We start from the raw sequence: 20,390 nt of genomic DNA, 5'->3' as shown, positions 1-20,390 counted from the left end.
ACCAGCAGCACACCCCGCCTCAGATTAACACCTCAGTGCGCAGAGAACCCATTTCTGTAAATCTCCAGACAAAAAACTGCAGATTCCCAAAAGGATTCTTATGGCGTATCCTTTCCCGCCAACGGACAGGATACGGTGGGAATCCTCCCCTAGGGTGGACAAAGCATTGACACGCTTATCCAAAAAGGTAGCGCTGCCATCCCATGATACGGCTACCCTCAGGGATCCTGCTGACCGCAAGCAGGAGGTTACCTTGAAGTGCATTTACACTAGAGATGTGCACTTGAAATTTTTCGGGTTTTGTGTTTTGGTTTTGGGTTCGGTTCCGCGGCCGTGTTTTGGGTTCGACCGCGTTTTGGCAAAACCTCACCGAATTTTTTTTGTCGGATTCGGGTGTGTTTTGGATTCGGGTTTTTTTTTCAAAAAACACTAAAAAACAGCTTAAATCATAGAATTTGGGGGTCATTTTGATCCCAAAGTATTATTAACCTCAAAAACCATAATTTCCACTCATTTTCAGTCTATTCTGAACACCTCACACCTCACACTATTATTTTTAGTCCTAAAATTTGCACCGAGGTCGCTGGATGACTAAGCTAAGCGACCCTAGTGGCCGACACAAACACCTGGCCCATCTAGGAGTGGCACTGCAGTGTCACGCAGGATGGCCCTTCCAAAAAACACTCCCCAAACAGCACATGACGCAAAGAAGAAAAAAAGAGGCGCAATGAGGTAGCTGTGTGAGTAAGCTAAGCGACCCTAGTGGCCGACACAAACACCTGGCCCATCTAGGAGTGGCACTGCAGTGTCACGCAGGATGGCCCTTCCAAAAAACACTCCCCAAACAGCACATGACGCAAAGAAGAAAAAAAGAGGCGCAATGAGGTAGCTGTGTGAGTAAGATAAGCGACCCTAGTGGCCGACACAAACACCTGGCCCATCTAGGAGTGGCACTGCAGTGTCACGCAGGATGGCCCTTCCAAAAAACACTCCCCAAACAGCACATGACGCAAAGAAGAAAAAAAGAGGCGCAATGAGGTTGCTGTGTGAGTAAGCTAAGCGACCCTAGTGGCCGACACAAACACCTGGCCCATCTAGGAGTGGCACTGCAGTGTCACGCAGGATGGCCCTTCCAAAAAACACTCCCCAAACAGCACATGACGCAAAGAAAAAAAGAGGCGCAATGAGGTAGCTGTGTGAGTAAGATAAGCGACCCTAGTGGCCGACACAAACACCTGGCCCATCTAGGAGTGGCACTGCAGTGTCACGCAGGATGGCCCTTCCAAAAAACACTCCCCAAACAGCACATGACGCAAAGAAGAAAAAAAGAGGCGCAATGAGGTAGCTGTGTGAGTAAGCTAAGCGACCCTAGTGGCCGACACAAACACCTGGCCCATCTAGGAGTGGCACTGCAGTGTCACGCAGGATGGCCCTTCCAAAAAACACTCCCCAAACAGCACATGACGCAAAGAAAAAAAGAGGCGCAATGAGGTAGCTGTGTGAGTAAGATAAGCGACCCTAGTGGCCGACACAAACACCTGGCCCATCTAGGAGTGGCACTGCAGTGTCACGCAGGATGGCCCTTCCAAAAAACACTCCCCAAACAGCACATGACGCAAAGAAAAAAAGAGGCGCAATGAGGTAGCTGTGTGAGTAAGATAAGCGACCCTAGTGGCCGACACAAACACCTGGCCCATCTAGGAGTGGCACTGCAGTGTCACGCAGGATGGCCCTTCCAAAAAACACTCCCCAAACAGCACATGACGCAAAGAAGAAAAAAAGAGGCGCAATGAGGTAGCTGTGTGAGTAAGCTAAGCGACCCTAGTGGCCGACACAAACACCTGGCCCATCTAGGAGTGGCACTGCAGTGTCACGCAGGATGGCCCTTCCAAAAAACACTCCCCAAACAGCACATGACGCAAAGAAAAAAAGAGGCGCAATGAGGTAGCTGTGTGAGTAAGATAAGCGACCCTAGTGGCCGACACAAACACCTGGCCCATCTAGGAGTGGCACTGCAGTGTCACGCAGGATGGCCCTTCCAAAAAACACTCCCCAAACAGCACATGACGCAAAGAAGAAAAAAAGAGGCGCAATGAGGTAGCTGTGTGAGTAAGATAAGCGACCCTAGTGGCCGACACAAACACCTGGCCCATCTAGGAGTGGCACTGCAGTGTCACGCAGGATGGCCCTTCCAAAAAACACTCCCCAAACAGCACATGACGCAAAGAAGAAAAAAAGAGGCGCAATGAGGTAGCTGTGTGAGTAAGCTAAGCGACCCTAGTGGCCGACACAAACACCTGGCCCATCTAGGAGTGGCACTGCAGTGTCACGCAGGATGGCCCTTCCAAAAAACACCCCCCAAACAGCACATGACGCAAAGAAAAAAAGAGGCGCAATGAGGTAGCTGTGTGAGTAAGATAAGCGACCCTAGTGGCCGACACAAACACCTGGCCCATCTAGGAGTGGCACTGCAGTGTCACGCAGGATGGCCCTTCCAAAAAACACTCCCCAAACAGCACATGACGCAAATAAAAATGAAAGAAAAAAGAGGTGCAAGATGGAATTGTCCTTGGGCCCTCCCACCCACCCTTATGTTGTATAAACAGGACATGCACACTTTAACCAACCCATCATTTCAGTGACAGGGTCTGCCACACGACTGTGACTGAAATGACGGGTTGGTTTGGACCCCCACCGAAAAAGAAGCAATTAATCTCTCCTTGCACAAACTGGCTCTACAGAGGCAAGATGTCCACCTCATCATCATCCTCCGATATATCACCGTGTACATCCCGCTCCTCACAGATTATCAATTCGTCCCCACTGGAATCCACCATCTCAGCTCCCTGTGTACTTTGTGGAGGCAATTGCTGCTGGTCAATGTCTCCACGGAGGAATTGATTATAATTCATTTTAATGAACATCATCTTCTCCACATTTTCTGGAAGTAACCTCGTACGCCGATTGCTGACAAGGTGAGCGGCGGCACTAAACACTCTTTCGGAGTACACACTTGTGGGAGGGCAACTTAGGTAGAATAAAGCCAGTTTGTGCAAGGGCCTCCAAATTGCCTCTTTTTCCTGCCAGTATACGTACGGACTGTCTGACGTGCCTACTTGGATGCGGTCACTCATATAATCCTCCACCATTCTTTCAATGGTGAGAGAATCATATGCAGTGACAGTAGATGACATGTCCGTAATCGTTGTCAGGTCCTTCAGTCCGGACCAGATGTCAGCATCAGCAGTCGCTCCAGACTGCCCTGCATCACCGCCAGCGGGTGGGCTCGGAATTCTGAGCCTTTTCCTCGCACCCCCAGTTGCGGGAGAATGTGAAGGAGGAGATGTTGACAGGTCGCGTTCCGCTTGACTTGACAATTTTGTCACCAGCAGGTCTTTCAACCCCAGCAGACTTGTGTCTGCCGGAAAGAGAGATCCAAGGTAGGTTTTAAATCTAGGATCGAGCACGGTGGCCAAAATGTAGTGCTCTGATTTCAACAGATTGACCACCCGTGAATCCTTGTTAAGCGAATTAAGGGCTCCATCCACAAGTCCCACATGCCTAGCGGAATCGCTCCCTTTTAGCTCCTCCTTCAATGCCTCCAGCTTCTTCTGCAAAAGCCTGATGAGGGGAATGACCTGACTCAGGCTGGCAGTGTCTGAACTGACTTCACGTGTGGCAAGTTCAAAAGGTTGCAGAACCTTGCACAACGTTGAAATCATTCTCCACTGCGCTTGAGACAGGTACATTCCACCTCCTATATCGTGCTCAATTGTATAGGCTTGAATGGCCTTTTGCTGCTCCTCCAACCTCTGAAGCATATAGAGGGTTGAATTCCACCTCGTTACCACTTCTTGCTTCAGATGATGGCAGGGCAGGTTCAGGCATTTTTGGTGGTGCTCCAGTCTTCTGTACGTGGTGCCTGTACGCCGAAAGTGTCCCGCAATTCTTCTGGCCACCGACAGCATCTCTTGCACGCCCCTGTCGTTTTTTAAATAATTCTGCACCACCAAATTCAAGGTATGTGCAAAACATGGGACGTGCTGGAATTTGCCCATATTTAATGCACACACAATATTGCTGGCGTTGTCCGATGCCACAAATCCACAGGAGAGTCCAATTGGGGTAAGCCATTCCGCGATGATCTTCCTCAGTTGCCGTAAGAGGTTTTCAGCTGTGTGCGTATTCTGGAAACCGGTGATACAAAGCGTAGCCTGCCTAGGAAAGAGTTGGCGTTTGCGAGATGCTGCTACTGGTGCCGCCGCTGCTGTTCTTGCGGCGGGAGTCCATACATCTACCCAGTGGGGTGTCACAGTCATATAGTCCTGACCCTGCCCTGCTCCACTTGTCCACATGTCCGTGGTTAAGTGGACATTGGGTACAACTGCATTTTTTAGGACACTGGTGAGTCTTTTTCTGACGTCCGTGTACATTCTCGGTATCGCCTGCCTAGAGAAGTGGAACCTAGATGGTATTTGGTAACGGGGGCACACTACCTCAAGAAATTGTCTAGTTCCCTGTGAACTAACGGCGGATACCGGACGCACGTCTAACACCAACATAGTTGTCAAGGCCTCAGTTATCCGCTTTGCAACAGGATGACTGCTGTGATATTTCATCTTCCTCGCAAAGGACTGTTGGACAGTCAATTGCTTGGTGGAAGTAGTAAAAGTGGGCTTACGACTTCCCCTCTGGGATGACCATCGACTCCCAGCAGCAACAACAGCAGCGCCAGCAGCAGTAGGCGTTACACGCAAGGATGCATCGGAGGAATCCCAGGCAGGAGAGGACTCGTCAGAATTGCCAGTGACATGGCCTGCAGGACTATTGGCATTCCTGGTGAAGGAGGAAATTGACACTGAGGGAGTTGGTGGGGTGGTTTGCGTGAGCTTGGTTACAAGAGGAAGGGATTTACTGGTCAGTGGACTGCTTCCGCTGTCGCCCAAAGTTTTTGAACTTGTCACTGACTTATTATGAATGCGCTGCAGGTGACGTATAAGGGAGGATGTTCCGAGGTGGTTAACGTCCTTACCCCTACTTATTACAGCTTGACAAAGGCAACACACGGCTTGACAAATGTTGTCCGCATTTCTGTTGAAATACTTCCACACCGATGAGCTGATTTTTTGGGTATTTTCACCTGGCATGTCAACGGCCCTATTCCTCCCACGGACAACAGGTGTCTCCCCGGGTGCCTGACTTACACAAACCACCTCACCATCAGAATCCTCCTTGTCAATTTCCTCCCCAGCGCCAGCAACACCCATATCCTCCTCATCCTGGTGTACTTCAACACTGACATCTTCAATCTGACTATCAGGAACTGGACTGCAGGTGCTCCTTCCAGCACTTGCAGGGGGCGTGCAAATGGTGGAAGGCGCATGCTCTTCACGTCCAGTGTTGGGAAGGTCAGGCATCGCAACCGACACAATTGGACTCTCCTTGTGGATTTGGGATTTCGAAGAACGCACAGTTCTTTGCGGTGCTTTTGCCAGCTTGAGTCTTTTCATTTTTCTAGCGAGAGGCTGAGTGCTTCCATCCTCATGTGAAGCTGAACCACTAGCCATGAACATAGGCCAGGGCCTCAGCCGTTCCTTGCCACTCCGTGTGGTAAATGGCATATTGGCAAGTTTACGCTTCTCCTCCGACAATTTTATTTTAGATTTTGGAGTCCTTTTTTTACTGATATTTGGTGTTTTGGATTTTACATGCTCTGTACTATGACATTGGGCATCGGCCTTGGCAGACGACGTTGCTGGCATTTCATCGTCTCGGCCATGACTAGTGGCAGCAGCTTCAGCACGAGGTGGAAGTGGATCTTGATCTTTCCCTAATTTTGGAACCTCAACATTTTTGTTCTCCATATTTTAATAGGCACAACTAAAAGGCACCTCAGGTAAACAATGGAGATGGATGGATACTAGTATACTTATGGATGGACGAGCGACTGCCGACACAGAGGTAGCTATAGCCGTGGACTACCGTACTGTGTCTGCTGCTAATATAGACTGGATGATAATGAGATGAAATTAATATATATATATATATATATAATATCACTAGTACTGCAGCCGGACAGGTATATATATTTATTATGTAATGACTGATGACGGACCTGCTGGACACTGTCAGCTCAGCAGCACCGCAGACTGCTACAGTAAGCTACTATAGTAGTATGTATCAAGAAGAAAGAAAAAAAAAACCACGGGTAGGTGGTATACAATTATGGATGGACCAGCGACTGCCGACACAGAGGTAGCTACAGCCGTGGACTACCGTACTGTGTCTGCTGCTAATATAGACTGGATGATAATGAGATGAAATTAATATATATATATATATATATATATATATATAATATCACTAGTACTGCAGCCGGACAGGTATATATATTTATTATGTAATGACTGATGACGGACCTGCTGGACACTGTCAGCTCAGCAGCACCGCAGACTGCTACAGTAAGCTACTATAGTAGTATGTATCAAGAAGAAAGAGAAAAAAAAAAACCACGGGTAGGTGGTATACAATTATGGATGGACCAGCGACCGCCGACACAGAGGTAGCTACAGCCGTGGACTACCGTACTGTGTCTGCTGCTAATATAGACTGGATGATAATGAGATGAAATTAATATATATATATATATATATATATCACTAGTACTGCAGCCGGACAGGTATATATATTTATTATGTAATGACTGATGACGGACCTGCTGGACACTGTCAGCTCAGCAGCACCGCAGACTGCTACAGTAAGCTACTATAGTAGTATGTATCAAGAAGAAAGAGAAAAAAAAAACCACGGGTAGGTGGTATACAATTATGGATGGACCAGCGACTGCCGACACAGAGGTAGCTACAGCCGTGGACTACCGTACTGTGTCTGCTGCTAATATAGACTGGATGATAATGAGATGAAATTAATATATCTATATATATATATATATATATATATAATATCACTAGTACTGCAGCCGGACAGGTATATATATTTATTATGTAATGACTGATGACGGACCTGCTGGACACTGTCAGCTCAGCAGCACCGCAGACTGCTACAGTAAGCTACTATAGTAGTATGTATCAAGAAGAAAGAGAAAAAAAAAAACACGGGTAGGTGGTATACAATTATGGATGGACCAGCGACTGCCGACACAGAGGTAGCTACAGCCGTGGACTACCGTACTGTGTCTGCTGCTAATATAGACTGGATGATAATGAGATGAAATTAATATATATATATATATATATAATATCACTAGTACTGCAGCCGGACAGGTATATATATTTATTATGTAATGACTGATGACGGACCTGCTGGACACTGTCAGCTCAGCAGCACCGCAGACTGCTACAGTGAGCTACTATAGTAGTATGTATCAAGAAGAAAGAAAAAAAAAAAACACGGGTAGGTGGTATACAATTATGGATGGACCAGCGACTGCCGACACAGAGGTAGCTACAGCCGTGGACTACCGGACTGTGTCTGCTGCTAATATAGACTGGATGATAATGAGATGAAATTAATATATATATATATATATATATAATATCACTAGTACTGCAGCCGGACAGGTATATATATTTATTATGTAATGACTGATGACGGACCTGCTGGACACTGTCAGCTCAGCAGCACCGCAGACTGCTACAGTAAGCTACTATAGTAGTATGTATCAAGAAGAAAGAGAAAAAAAAAAACACGGGTAGGTGGTATACAATTATGGATGGACCAGCGACTGCCGACACAGAGGTAGCTACAGCCGTGGACTACCGTACTGTGTCTGCTGCTAATATAGACTGGATGATAATGAGATGAAATTAATATATATATATATATATATATATATATATAATATCACTAGTACTGCAGCCGGACAGGTATATATATTTATTATGTAATGACTGATGACGGACCTGCTGGACACTGTCAGCTCAGCAGCACCGCAGACTGCTACAGTAAGCTACTATAGTAGTATGTATCAAGAAGAAAGAGAAAAAAAAAAACCACGGGTAGGTGGTATACAATTATGGATGGACCAGCGACTGCCGACACAGAGGTAGCTACAGCCGTGGACTACCGTACTGTGTCTGCTGCTAATATAGACTGGATGATAATGAGATGAAATTAATATATATATATATATATATATATATAATATCACTAGTACTGCAGCCGGACAGGTATATATATTTATTATGTAATGACTGATGACGGACCTGCTGGACACTGTCAGCTCAGCAGCACCGCAGACTGCTACAGTAAGCTACTATAGTAGTATGTATCAAGAAGAAAGAGAAAAAAAAAAACACGGGTAGGTGGTATACAATTATGGATGGACCAGCGACTGCCGACACAGAGGTAGCTACAGCCGTGGACTACCGTACTGTGTCTGCTGCTAATATAGACTGGATGATAATGAGATGAAATTAATATATATATATATAATATCACTAGTACTGCAGCCGGACAGGTATATATATTTATTATGTAATGACTGATGACGGACCTGCTGGACACTGTCAGCTCAGCAGCACCGCAGACTGCTACAGTAAGCTACTATAGTAGTATGTATCAAGAAGAAAGAAAAAAAAAAAAACACGGGTAGGTGGTATACATATACAATTATATATATATTATATACAATTATATATATATATATATATTAAACTGGTGGTGATTAATTAAACTGGTGGTCAGGTCACTGGTCACACTATCAGCAACTTGCAAGTAGTACTCCTAAGCAGACAATCACAATATATACTGGTATAGAGTGCCAGCAAAAGTGTGCACTGTACGTTAAAATATGTACTCCTGCTCTCAGACTCTAACTGCTCCCCACTGTCTCCCCCACAAGTCAGATATACAGTCACACTATCACTTCAGCAAGTAGTAGTACTCCTCCTAATGCTCCCCAAAATTACTAAAGTAAATAATACTGTGTCTCTCTCTACTCTAGTCTCACTCTCTATAAACGGAGAGGACGCCAGCCACGTTCTCCCCCTATCAATCTCAATACACGTGTGAAAATGGCGGCGACGCGCGGCTCCTTATATAGAATCCGAGTCTCGCGATAGAATCCGAGCCTCGCGAGAATCCGACAGCGGGATGATGACGTTCGGGCGCGCTCGGGTTAACCGAGCAAGGCGGGAAGATCCGAGTCGCTCGGACCCGTGTAAAAAAACCTGAAGTTCGGGCGGGTTCGGTTTCCGAGGAACCGAACCCGCTCATCTCTAATTTACACACATTCTGGCTGGTACCTTACTCAGACCGGCGATTGCGTCGGCCTGGGTTTGTAGCGCTGTAGCAGCATGGACAGATACCTTATCAGCGGAAATTGAGACCCTAGATAAGGATACCATTTTATTGACCATAGGGCATATAAAAGATGCTGTCTTATATATGAGAGATGCTCAAAGAGACATTAGTCTACTGGGTTCTAGAATCAACGCTATGTTGATTTCTGCTAGACGAGTCCTATGGACCCGGCAATGGACAGGTGATGTCGACTCAAAGAGGCATATGGAGGTTTTACCTTACACGGGAGAGGAATTGTTTGGGGAAGGTCTCTCGGACCTGGTCTCCACAGCTACAGCTGGTAAATCAAATTTTTTGCCTTATATTCCCTCACAGCCTAAGAAAGCGATACATTATCAAATGCAGTCCTTTCGATCACAAAGAAACAAGAAGGTACGAGGTGCGTCCTTTCTTGCCAGAGGTAAGGGCAGAGGGAAAAAGCTGCACAACACAGCTAGGTCCCAGGAACAGAAGTCCTCCCCGGCCTCTACAAAATCCACCGCATGACGCTGGGGCTCCGCTAAAGGAGTCCGCCCCAGTGGGGGCACGTCTTCGAGTTTTCAGCCACATCTGGGTTCACTCACAGGTGGATCCCTGGGCAATAGAAATTGTTTCTCAGGGTTACAAGCTGGAATTCGAAGAGGTGCCTCCTCGCCGGTTTTTCAAATCGGCCCTACCAGCTTCTCCCCCGGAAAGGGAGATAGTGTTAAATGCAATTCACAAATTGTATCTTCAACAGGTGGTGGTCAAGGTTCCCCGGCTTCAACAAGGGAGGGGATATTACTCAACCCTGTTTGTAGTCCCGAAACCGGACGGTTCGGTCAGACCCATTGTAAATTTAAAATCCCTGAACCTATACTTAAAAAGGTTCAAGTTCAAGATGGAATCGCTAAGAGCGGTCATCGCCAGCCTGGAAGGGGGGGATTTTATGGTATCTCTGGACATAAAGGATGCATACCTTCATGTTCCCATTTATCCACCTCATCAGGCGTACCTGAGATTTGCGGTACAGGATTGTCATTACCAATTTCAGACGTTGCCGTTTGGGCTTTCCACGGCCCCGAGGATTTTCACCAAGGTAATGGCGGAAATGATGGTGCTCCTGCGCAAGCAAGGTGTCACAATTATCCCGTACTTGGACGATCTCCTCATAAAAGCGAGATCAAGAGAGCAGTTGCTGAACAGCGTCTCACTTTCACTGAAGGTGTTACAGCAACATGGCTGGATTCTCAATATCCCGAAGTCGCAGTTGGTTCCTACGACTCGTCTGACCTTCTTGGGCATGATTCTGGATACAGACCAGAAAAGGGTTTATCTTCCGATAGAAAAAGCTCAGGAACTCATGACTCTGGTCAGGAACCTATTGAAGCCAAAACAGGTGTCAGTGCATCACTGCACTCGAGTCCTGGGAAAGATGGTGGCATCATACGAAGCCATTCCCTTCGGCAGGTTCCATGCGAGGACTTTCCAATGGGACCTACTGGACAAGTGGTCCGGGTCACATCTACAAATTCATCAGTTGATCACCCTGTCCCCCAGGGCCAGGGTATCTCTCCTGTGGTGGCTGCAGAGTGCTCACCTTCTAGAAGGCCGCAGTTTCGGCATTCAGGACTGGATCCTGGTGACCACGGACCAAGGTCTTTGGTCAAGTCAAGAGACTTGTCTTCACATCAACATCCTGAAACTGAGGGCCATATACAACGCCCTACGTCAAGCGGATACCTTACTTCGCGACCAACCAGTTCTGATCCAGTCAGACAACATCACCGCAGTGGCTCATGTAAACCGCCAAGGCGGCACAAGGAGCAGAGTGGCAATGGCGGAAGCTGCTAGGATTTTTCGCTGGGCGGAAAATCATGCAAGCGCACTGTCAGCAGTATTCATTCCGGGAGTAGACAACTGGGAAGCAGACTTCCTCAGCAGACACGACCTGCATCCAGGAGAGTGGGGACTTCATCAGGAAGTCTTCGCACAGATTGCAAGTCAGTGGGGACTGCCCCAGATAGACATGATGGCGTCCCGCCTCAACAAAAAGCTACAGAGGTATTGCGCCAGATCAAAAGACCCTCAGGCGGTAGCTGTAGACGCCCTAGTGACACTGTGGGTGTTCCAGTCAGTCTATGTATTTCCTCCTCTTCCTCTCATACCCAAGGTGTTGAGAATAATAAGAAAAAGAGGAGTGAGAACAATTCTCATTGTTCCAGATTGGCCACGAAGGACCTGGTATCCGGATCTGCTGGAAATGCTCACAGAAGATCCGTGGCCTCTTCCTCTACGACAAGACCTGTTGCAACAGGGGCCCTGTCTGTTCCAAGACTTACCGCGGCTGCGTTTGACGGCAGGGCGGTTGAACGCAGGATCCTAGCGGAAAAAGGCATTCCGGATGAGGTCATTCCTACGCTGATAAAGGCTAGGAAGGACGTGACAGCTAAACATTATCACCGTATATGGCGAAAATATGTTTCTTGGTGTGAGGCCAAGAATGCTCCTACGGAAGAATTCCATCTGGGACGTTTCCTTCACTTCCTACAGACTGGAGTGAATTTGGGCCTAAAATTAGGCTCCATTAAGGTTCAGATTTCGACATTATCCATTTTCTTTCAAAAAGAATTGGCTTCTCTCCCAGAAGTACAGACTTTTGTGAAGGGAGTGCTGCATATTCAGCCTCCTTTTATACCTCCGGTGGCGCCTTGGGACCTTAACGTGGTGTTGAGTTTCCTTAAGTCGCACTGGTTTGAACCACTTCAAACGGTGGAGTTAAAATATCTCACTTGGAAGGTGGTCATGTTATTAGCCTTGGCTTCGGCTAGGCGAGTGTCGGAATTGGGAGACTTTAATTTACCTGATGTAAATAGGGAGGGGTCTTTTGTAAGTTCAGCTACAAGTGGCAAATTTCTACATTCCTTACAGGGAGCATCTCTCAAGCAATTGGTGAGGGAGCCCACTCGCAAAGACTCAATATTAGATCTAATTCTTACAAATGGTGATAGGATATCTGATATATATGTGGGTGAGCACCTGGGATCTAGTGATCATCAAGCAGTATGGTTTAGTATAAAGACAGGATCCAACTCCTGTCACACAAAAACAAAGGTGTTGGATTTTAGAAATGCTGACTTTGCAAAAATGGGGAGATGTTTAAGTGATTCATTGGCAGACTGGAGGAACTTGGAAGGAGTGCAGGAGAGGTGGAAAAAACTGAAAAGTGCAATACTAAGTGCAACAGACCTTTGTATCAAAATGGTTAGGAAAAGCACCAGGAAAAGGAAGCCAGTGTGGTTCACAAAAGAAGTATCAACTAGTGTGAAAGCAAAAAAGATGGCTTTTAGGAAATACAAACAGACTCAAAATAATAACGACAAAGAGGTGTATCTGGACAGACGGAAGGATGCTAAGAAAGTGATCAGACGTGCAAAGGCAGAAGCTGAGGAGTGAATGGCCCAGTCAGTAGATAAAGGGGGCAAAACTTTTTTTAAGTATATAAGTGAAAGGAGAAAATCAAATGGAGGAATAATAAGACTTAAGAAAGAGAGTGGGCATTTGGTGGAGGGAGACAAGGCAATAGCAGATCACCTAAAAAATTATTTTTGCTCAGTATTTACTACAGAAGAAGGGATGGGGCCACAGTTATGTTGCAAGGACATTCATAAAAATAAGGTAGATGAAAATACATTTACAGAGGAGAAGGTCCTAACAGAACTTTCAAAACTAAAAGTGGATAAATCAATGGGACCAGATGGGATACACCCAAGGATACTCAAAGAGCTAAAAGATGTGCTGGTTACACCTTTAACAGAATTATTTAACCAGTCACTAAATACAGGTGCTATTCCAGAGGACTGGAAAAGAGCAAATGTAGTTCCACTGCACAAAAGTGGAAGCAAGGAAGAAGCAAGTAACTACAGACCAGTAAGCCTTACATCAGTAGTAGGGAAAGTAATGGAAAAACTATTAAAAGAAAGAGTAGTGGAATATCTTAAATCAAACAACTTACAGGATCCAAAACAGCATGGATTTACTGGTGGGAGATCATGCCAAACAAATCTTATTGACTTTTTTGACTCTGTGATGAAAATAATAGATCAAGGGGGAGCTGTAGATGTAGCATATCTAGACTTTAGTAAGGAATTTGACACTGTCCCACATCGCAGACTGCTAAATAAACTTGAAAGCCTGGGGGTGGATTATAAATCAGTTAAATGGATAAGAACCTGGTTGCAGGATAGGAAACAGACAGTCGTAGTTAATGGAGTGCAATCTATGTAGGGAAATGTTACCAGTGGAGTACCCCAGGGATCTGTACTTGGTCCAGTTCTCTTTAATATCTTTGTTGGTGACATTGCAGATGGTATTGAAGGGAAGATATGCCTTTTTGCAGATGATACAAAGATATGCAACAGGGTAGACACACCGGGAGGGGTCAAACAAATGATTGATGACCTAGGTAGGCTTGAGAAATGGTCAAGAACATGGCAACTACAGTTTAATGCTAAAAAATGCAAAATCATGCACTTGGGTCTCAAAAACCCAAAGGCTAAGTATAGTATCAAGGGTACTATAATGGAAACTACTGAGGAGGAAAGAGATTTAGGAGTCACTATTTCAAGTGACTTGAAGGCAGGAAAGCAATGCAACAAAGCAATGAGAAAGGCAAGTCAGATGCTTGGTTGCATAGGGAGAGGAATCAGTAGCAGGAGAAAAGAAGTGATAATGCCACTGTATAGGTCATTGGTACGGCCCCATCTGGAATACTGTGTCCAGTTCTGGAGACCCTATCTCCAGAAGGATATAAATACATTAGAGAGTGTACAAAGAAGGGCAACTAAAATGGTGCATGGCCTACATCACAAAACTTACCCGGAAAGGCTAAAAGATCTTAACATGTATAGTTTGGAGGAGAGAAGGGAAAGGGGGGACATGATAGAAACTTTCAAATATATCAAGGGTCTTAACAAAGTTCAGGAGGGAAACATTCTTCAAAGGAAAAGAAGTATTAGAACTCGAGGGCATACATTGAGACTGGAGGTGGGGAAGGTTCAGGGGAAATTTAAGGAAAAATTACTTCACAGAAAGGGTAGTGGATGTGTGGAATAGCCTCCCATCAGAGGTGGTAGAGGCTAAGACTGTAGGGCAATTTAAACATGCTTGGGACAGGCATATGAATATCCTTACAAAGAATTAAGGTTAAAAAAGGGTTGAGATTGCCTAAAGGCTAAAATAAAAAAGGGGCAGACTAGATGGGCCAAGTGGTTCTTATCTGCCGTCAAATTCTATGTTTCTATATTATGTTTAATTGGCGGCTTTGTCACATAAAAGCCCCTATCTTGTTTTCCATATGGATAGAGCGGAATTGCGGACCCGTCCTCAATTCTTGCCTAAGGTGGTGTCATCTTTTCATATGAACCAACCTATTGTGGTGCCTGTGGCTACACGAGACTTGGAGGATTCCGAGTCCCTGGATGTAGTCAGGGCTTTGAAAATTTACGTGGCCAGAACGGCTAGAGCAGGGCTGGCCAAACCAGTCCTCGAGATCTACCAACAGTTCACATTTTCCAGACCACCTAGCTGGTGCACAGGTGTAGTCATTACTAATTAAGATGTGCTGCATTCATTCCTAACTGACAATTCTACAGATCTACAGGAGGCCTGGAAAACATGAACTGTTGGTAGATCTCGAGGACCGGTTTGGCCAGCCCTGGGCTAGAGTCAGAAAAACAGAAGCACTGTTTGTCCTATATGCAGCCAACAAGGTTGGCGCCCCTGCTTCAAAGCAGACTATTGCTCGCTGGATCTGTAACACGATTAAGCAGGCGCATTCTATGGCTGGATTGCCGTTACCAAAATCGGTTAAGGCCCATACCACTAGGAAGGTGGGCTCGTCTTGGGCGACTGCCCGAGGGGTCTCGGCACTACAACTATGCCGAGCTGCTACTTGGTCGGGTTCAAACACCTTTGCAAAGTTCTATAAGTTTGATACCCTGGCTGAGGAGGACCTCCTGTTTGCTCAATCGGTGCTGCAGAGTCATCCGCACTCTCCCGTCCGTTTGGGAGCTTTGGTATAATCCCCATGGTCCTTACGGAGTCCCCAGCATCCTCTAGGACGTAAGAGAAAATAAGATTTTAAACCTACCGGTAAATCTTTTTCTCGTAGTCCGTAGAGGATGCTGAGCGCCCGTCCAAAGTGCGGACTACTTCTGCAAGACTTGTATATAGTTTTGCTTACATAAGGGTTATGTTATAGTTTTCATCGGTCTTGGACTGATGCTATGTTGTTTTCATACTGTTAACTGGTTAGTATATCACAAGTTATACGGTGTGATTGGTGTGGCTGGTATGAATCTTGCCCTTGGATTAACAAAAATCCTTTCCTCGTACTGTCCGTCTCCTCTGGGCACAGTTTATCTAACTGAGGTCTGGAGGGGGGGGGGGGGGGGGCATAGAGGGAGGAGCCAGTGCACACCCATACCTACAGTCTTTCTTAAAGTGCCCATGTCTCCTGCGGAGCCCGTCTATCCAAATGGTCCTTACGGAGTCCCCAGCATCCTCTACGGACTACGAGAAAAAGATTTACCGGTAGGTTTAAAATCTTATTTTTATCCGTATTGGTAGAACAGTTAGTAGAAAGTGTTTCTTAGAATAATGTGCCATGTTTTTCACTGATCTCTTTTATTCTGCATGTGTCCACAACAAACCTCTGATTTCCCTTACCAGCTCTCCTTTGCATATTTTGACGTGGAATACCATTCAGTATGTCGCTGGGACTCAGTCACAATAATAAATGGTGTCTCCCCTGGGGCACCAATTGTGGGACAGTATTGTGGCACCAACTCCCCAGGAACGGTACAGTCTGGCTCTAACAAATTATTAGTCATCTTCAATGCTGACAGTACATTGCACGGAGGAGGGTTTTATGCCAACTGGACGTCAGACTCCTCAGGTGAGAGAATCTCCTGTATATAATGTGCAGATCGATAAAGTCTCCTTCAAACTTAGATCACATTACGTAACACTATCTCCAGTGTCTCCATATTGTTTTCATCTGAGGCTTTTCCCCCTGGTAGCCCTTGATTTACTGACGGACATAATACCGACGGTCATAATTCCGACAGGCAAAATACCGACATTCATTATGCTGACATGTTGAAAATGCCGACATAGTCAGAATACCGCCATTTGAAATGCCGAAATGCGTTTTTAAGGAATTTTTGCTCAAAAACAGACTTGGGGGTATATTCAATTACGGTCGGATCCATTCCGACATGCATTTGTCGGAATGGATCCAACAAGGGCTATTCAATGCCCATCTCAATTCGACTTTAAAAAAGTCGAATTGAGATGAGGGACCGGAGAGGGGGGAGAGCCGTGGGCAGACGGGGGACAGCTGCGGGCAGACGGGGTACAGCAGCACTGTAGGAGGATGTGTCATAGCCGCCAGACCTCACGGCAGCGTCCACCTGGCTCCAGCAAGCGGGACCTCACTTGCTGGAGCCGGGTGGACGCTGCCGTGACTGGCGGCTATGACACATCCTCCTGCAGCGGGGTGTAGTATAGAATGCCGGCGGCCGGGCTCCCGGCGACCAGCATACCGGCGCCGGGAGGCCAACCACCGGCATACCGACAGCGTGGCGAGCGCAAATGAGCCCTTTGCGGGGTTGCTGCGCTCGCCACGCTGCGGGCACGGTGGCGCGCTAAGCGCGCCACGCTATTTTATTCTCCCTTCAGGTGGGTCGTGGACCCCCACGAGGTAGAAAAAGTGTCGGTATGCCGTCTGTCGGGATTCCGGCGCCGGTATACTGTGTTCCGGGATCCCGACAGTCGGCATACTGAAGACCACCCCCTGCAGCGCTGTGCTGTAGCACTGCTGTCCCCCGTCTGCCCGCGGCTCTCCCCCGTCTGCCTGTGGCTCTCCCCCCTCTCCTCCTCTCAGGTCCCTCATCTCAGTTCGACTTTTTTGTAAGTCCAACTGAGATGGTCGGAAATGGGGCCAAAACCTGTCGAATTTGGCCCCGTTTCCCTCAGAAGCATGCCAATCGGCAGCTATACCGCCGATTCACGTACTATTCGACAAGTCGAATTCCCCAACTTGTCGAATAAAAATGCTCGGGACTGAATAGGTCGGAACCCCTTCCGACCTGAAAAAGTCGAAAACTGACGTCTTTTCAACAAGACAGCAGTTTCGCCCTTAATTGAATATACCCCTTGGTCATACTTTACATGCCAGTGGACCTGGAGGGGGAATATAATAGTGTGCCGAGCTCAGCAAGGCACCGTGTCCGAAGCATGGAGAGTGCAGCGGTACACTTAGACGTTGTCCGTGTTGAGCTATGTCAACAGTGACAAAAGAAAAAAAAACAGAAAAACTAATGTCGGTATTTTGACATGTTGCAATTTCAAATGTCGGTGTTCTGACTATGGGGTATATGCAATTGCGGTCGAATTCCCGGAATTGTCGAATTTCGGGAATTTTTCGCCAAAAAAAAAAAATCGTCAATGCAATTCAGTGCTTTCCGTCAAAAAAACGGACTTTCAAAATTCGACTTTTTGAAATTCGACTTTTGTCAAATTCGACTTTTCTGCAATGATACAAGTGCTGCAATTCGACCAAAGTATATTCAATTCAAGTTTGGAAATTCGACAACAGTGCTTTTAGACAGTAAATTCGTCATTTTCATGGTGTTTTTTTTTGGTGTTTTTTTTTTTTGGTAATAGCATATCTATTTATATTAGAAGGGATTAGGTACTTGGTTTGTCTTTTTTGGAGGCACAAGTATTATTTATATATTTTTAAAAATATATATATTTTTTTATATTTTTTTTATAGCTGGAACGGTAAAATCAAGGGAAAAAATGGCGTGGGGTCCCCCCTCCAAAGCATAACCAGCCTCGGGCTCTTCGAGCTGGTCCTGGTTCTAAAAATGCGGGGGGAAATTTGACAGGGGATCCCCCGTATTTTTAAAACCAGCACCGGGCTCTGCGCCTGATGCTGGTGCAAAAAATACGGGGGACAAAAAGAGTAGGGGTCCCCCGTATTTTATACACCAGCATCGGGCTCCACTAGCTGGACAGATAATGCCACAGCCGGGGGTCACTTTTATACAGCGCCCTGCGGCCGTGGCATTAAATATCCAACTAGTCACCCCTGGCCGGGGTACCCTGGGGGAGTGGGGACCCCTTCAATCAAGGGGTCCCCCCCCCCAGCCACCCAAGGGCCAGGGGTGAAGCCCGAGGCTGTCCCCCCCATCCAAGGGCTGCGGATGGGAGGCTGATAGCCTTGAGGAAAATGTCAGAATATTGTTTTTTCCAGTAGTACTACAAGTCCCAGTAAGCCTCCCCCGCATGCTGGTACTTGGAGAACCACAAGTACCAGCATGCGGGAGAAAAACGGGCCCGCTGGTACCTGTAGTACTACTGGAAAAAAAATACCCAAATAAAAACAGGACACACACACCGTGACAAGTACAACTTTATTACATACTGCCGACACACACATACTTACCTATGTTGACACGCCGACTGCCACAGTCTCCGACGATCCGAGGGTACCTGTGAAAAAATTATACTCACCTTCCAGCGTCCAGAGATAAATCCACGTCCAGAGTATAATCCACGTACTTGTTAAAAAAACAAAACGCAAAAACCCGTGCCTGGTGAGTATAATTTTTTCACAGGTACCCTCGGATCGTCGGAGACTGTGGCAGTCGGCGTGTCAACATAGGTAAGTATGTGTGTGTCGGCAGTATGTAATAAAGTTGTACTTGTCACGGTGTGTGTGTCCTGTTTTTATTTGGGTATTTTGTTTCCCAGTAGTACTACAGGTACCAGCGGGCCCGTTTTTCTCCCACATGCTGGTACTTGTGGTTCTCCAAGTACCAGCTTGCGGGGGAGGCTTGCTGGGACTTGTAGTACTACTGGAAAAAACAATATTCTGACATTTTCCTCAAGGCTATCAGCCTCCCATCCGCAGCCCTTGGATGGGGGGGACAGCCGCGGGCTTCACCCCTGGCCCTTGGGTGGCTGGGGGGGGGGGACCCCTTGATTGAAGGGGTCCCCGCTCCCCCAGGGTACCCCGGCCAGGGGTGACTAGTTGGATATTTAATGCCACGGCCGCAGGGCGCTGTATAAAAGTGACCCCCGGCTGTGGCATTATCTGTCCAGCTAGTGGAGCCCGATGCTGGTGTATAAAATACGGGGGGACCCCTACTCTTTTTGTCCCCCGTATTTTTTGCACCAGCATCAGGCGCAGAGCCCGGTGCTGGTTTTAAAAATACGGGGGATCCCCTGTCAAATTTTTCCCCGCATTTTTAGAACCAGGACTAGCTCGAAGAGCCCGAGGCTGGTTATGCTTTGGAGGGGGGACCCCACGCCATTTTTTTCTGGGTTTTTCCAGTTTTTTCCCGTTTTTTTAATTTGCGGCAAAATCCGGCAAATCGGCCGTTTTTCGCCCGCGGGAATGTCGAATCCGTTTTTCATTGAATATGGTGAATTCCGGCAGCCACCTGCCGGAATTCACCTGTCGAATTGTGTCGAATTAAAAAACGGCGATAATTTGCCGCGATTCGCCGTGAATTGCATATACCCCTATGTCAGCATTGTGAACATGTCGGCAAAATGAATGTCAGTATTTTGACTGTAGGTCTATGGCTGTTGGGATTATGACCGTCGGTATTGTGTCAGTCGGTAAATCATACTGTACCCGTTTCCCCCCACCACCACCACCACTGCCACCACCACCTTTACCTGACCCAGAGGTTGACATGCTTTATTATTAGCTCTTTCTTATTGCTTGATTTGTCTCCAGAAATTATGAATATGTTTATTTCTGACCCATAAAACAGTCCTAAAAATTCATTAGACTATCACTCAATGATGCCTTGCGTCTTTGTGATAAATACAATTAGGAGATTATTTATAATAGCTGATACTTAGGCAACTGCCCATATCATCCAATCAAATGTTTACTTTTGCAAACTGTACAAGGAAAATAAATAATTTGATTGGTTGCTTCAGTTTACAGCACCGTTCATTTCCATAAATGTCCACATTGTCTCCCTTATATGCTCTGTTAGGTTTATATACTTACATGTAAC

General features: G+C 46.5%; 1 protein-coding gene across 1 annotated transcript in view; it reads left to right on the top strand.

Moving 5' to 3' along the window:
- Nucleotides 1-20,390, top strand: part of CUBN (cubilin) — a 729,033-nt gene that overhangs the window by 614,955 nt on the left and 93,688 nt on the right. The window contains exon 52 of the mRNA XM_063921523.1: nt 16,015-16,240. Within this exon, the coding sequence (XP_063777593.1) occupies nt 16,015-16,240 (226 nt within the window). The remainder of the gene's footprint in view (nt 1-16,014; nt 16,241-20,390) is intronic.

The sequence above is a fragment of the Pseudophryne corroboree genome, chromosome 5 (assembly GCF_028390025.1).
Source record: "Pseudophryne corroboree isolate aPseCor3 chromosome 5, aPseCor3.hap2, whole genome shotgun sequence".
Lineage (NCBI taxonomy): Eukaryota > Metazoa > Chordata > Amphibia > Anura > Myobatrachidae > Pseudophryne > Pseudophryne corroboree.
This window is presented reverse-complemented; position numbering and strand designations above follow the sequence as displayed.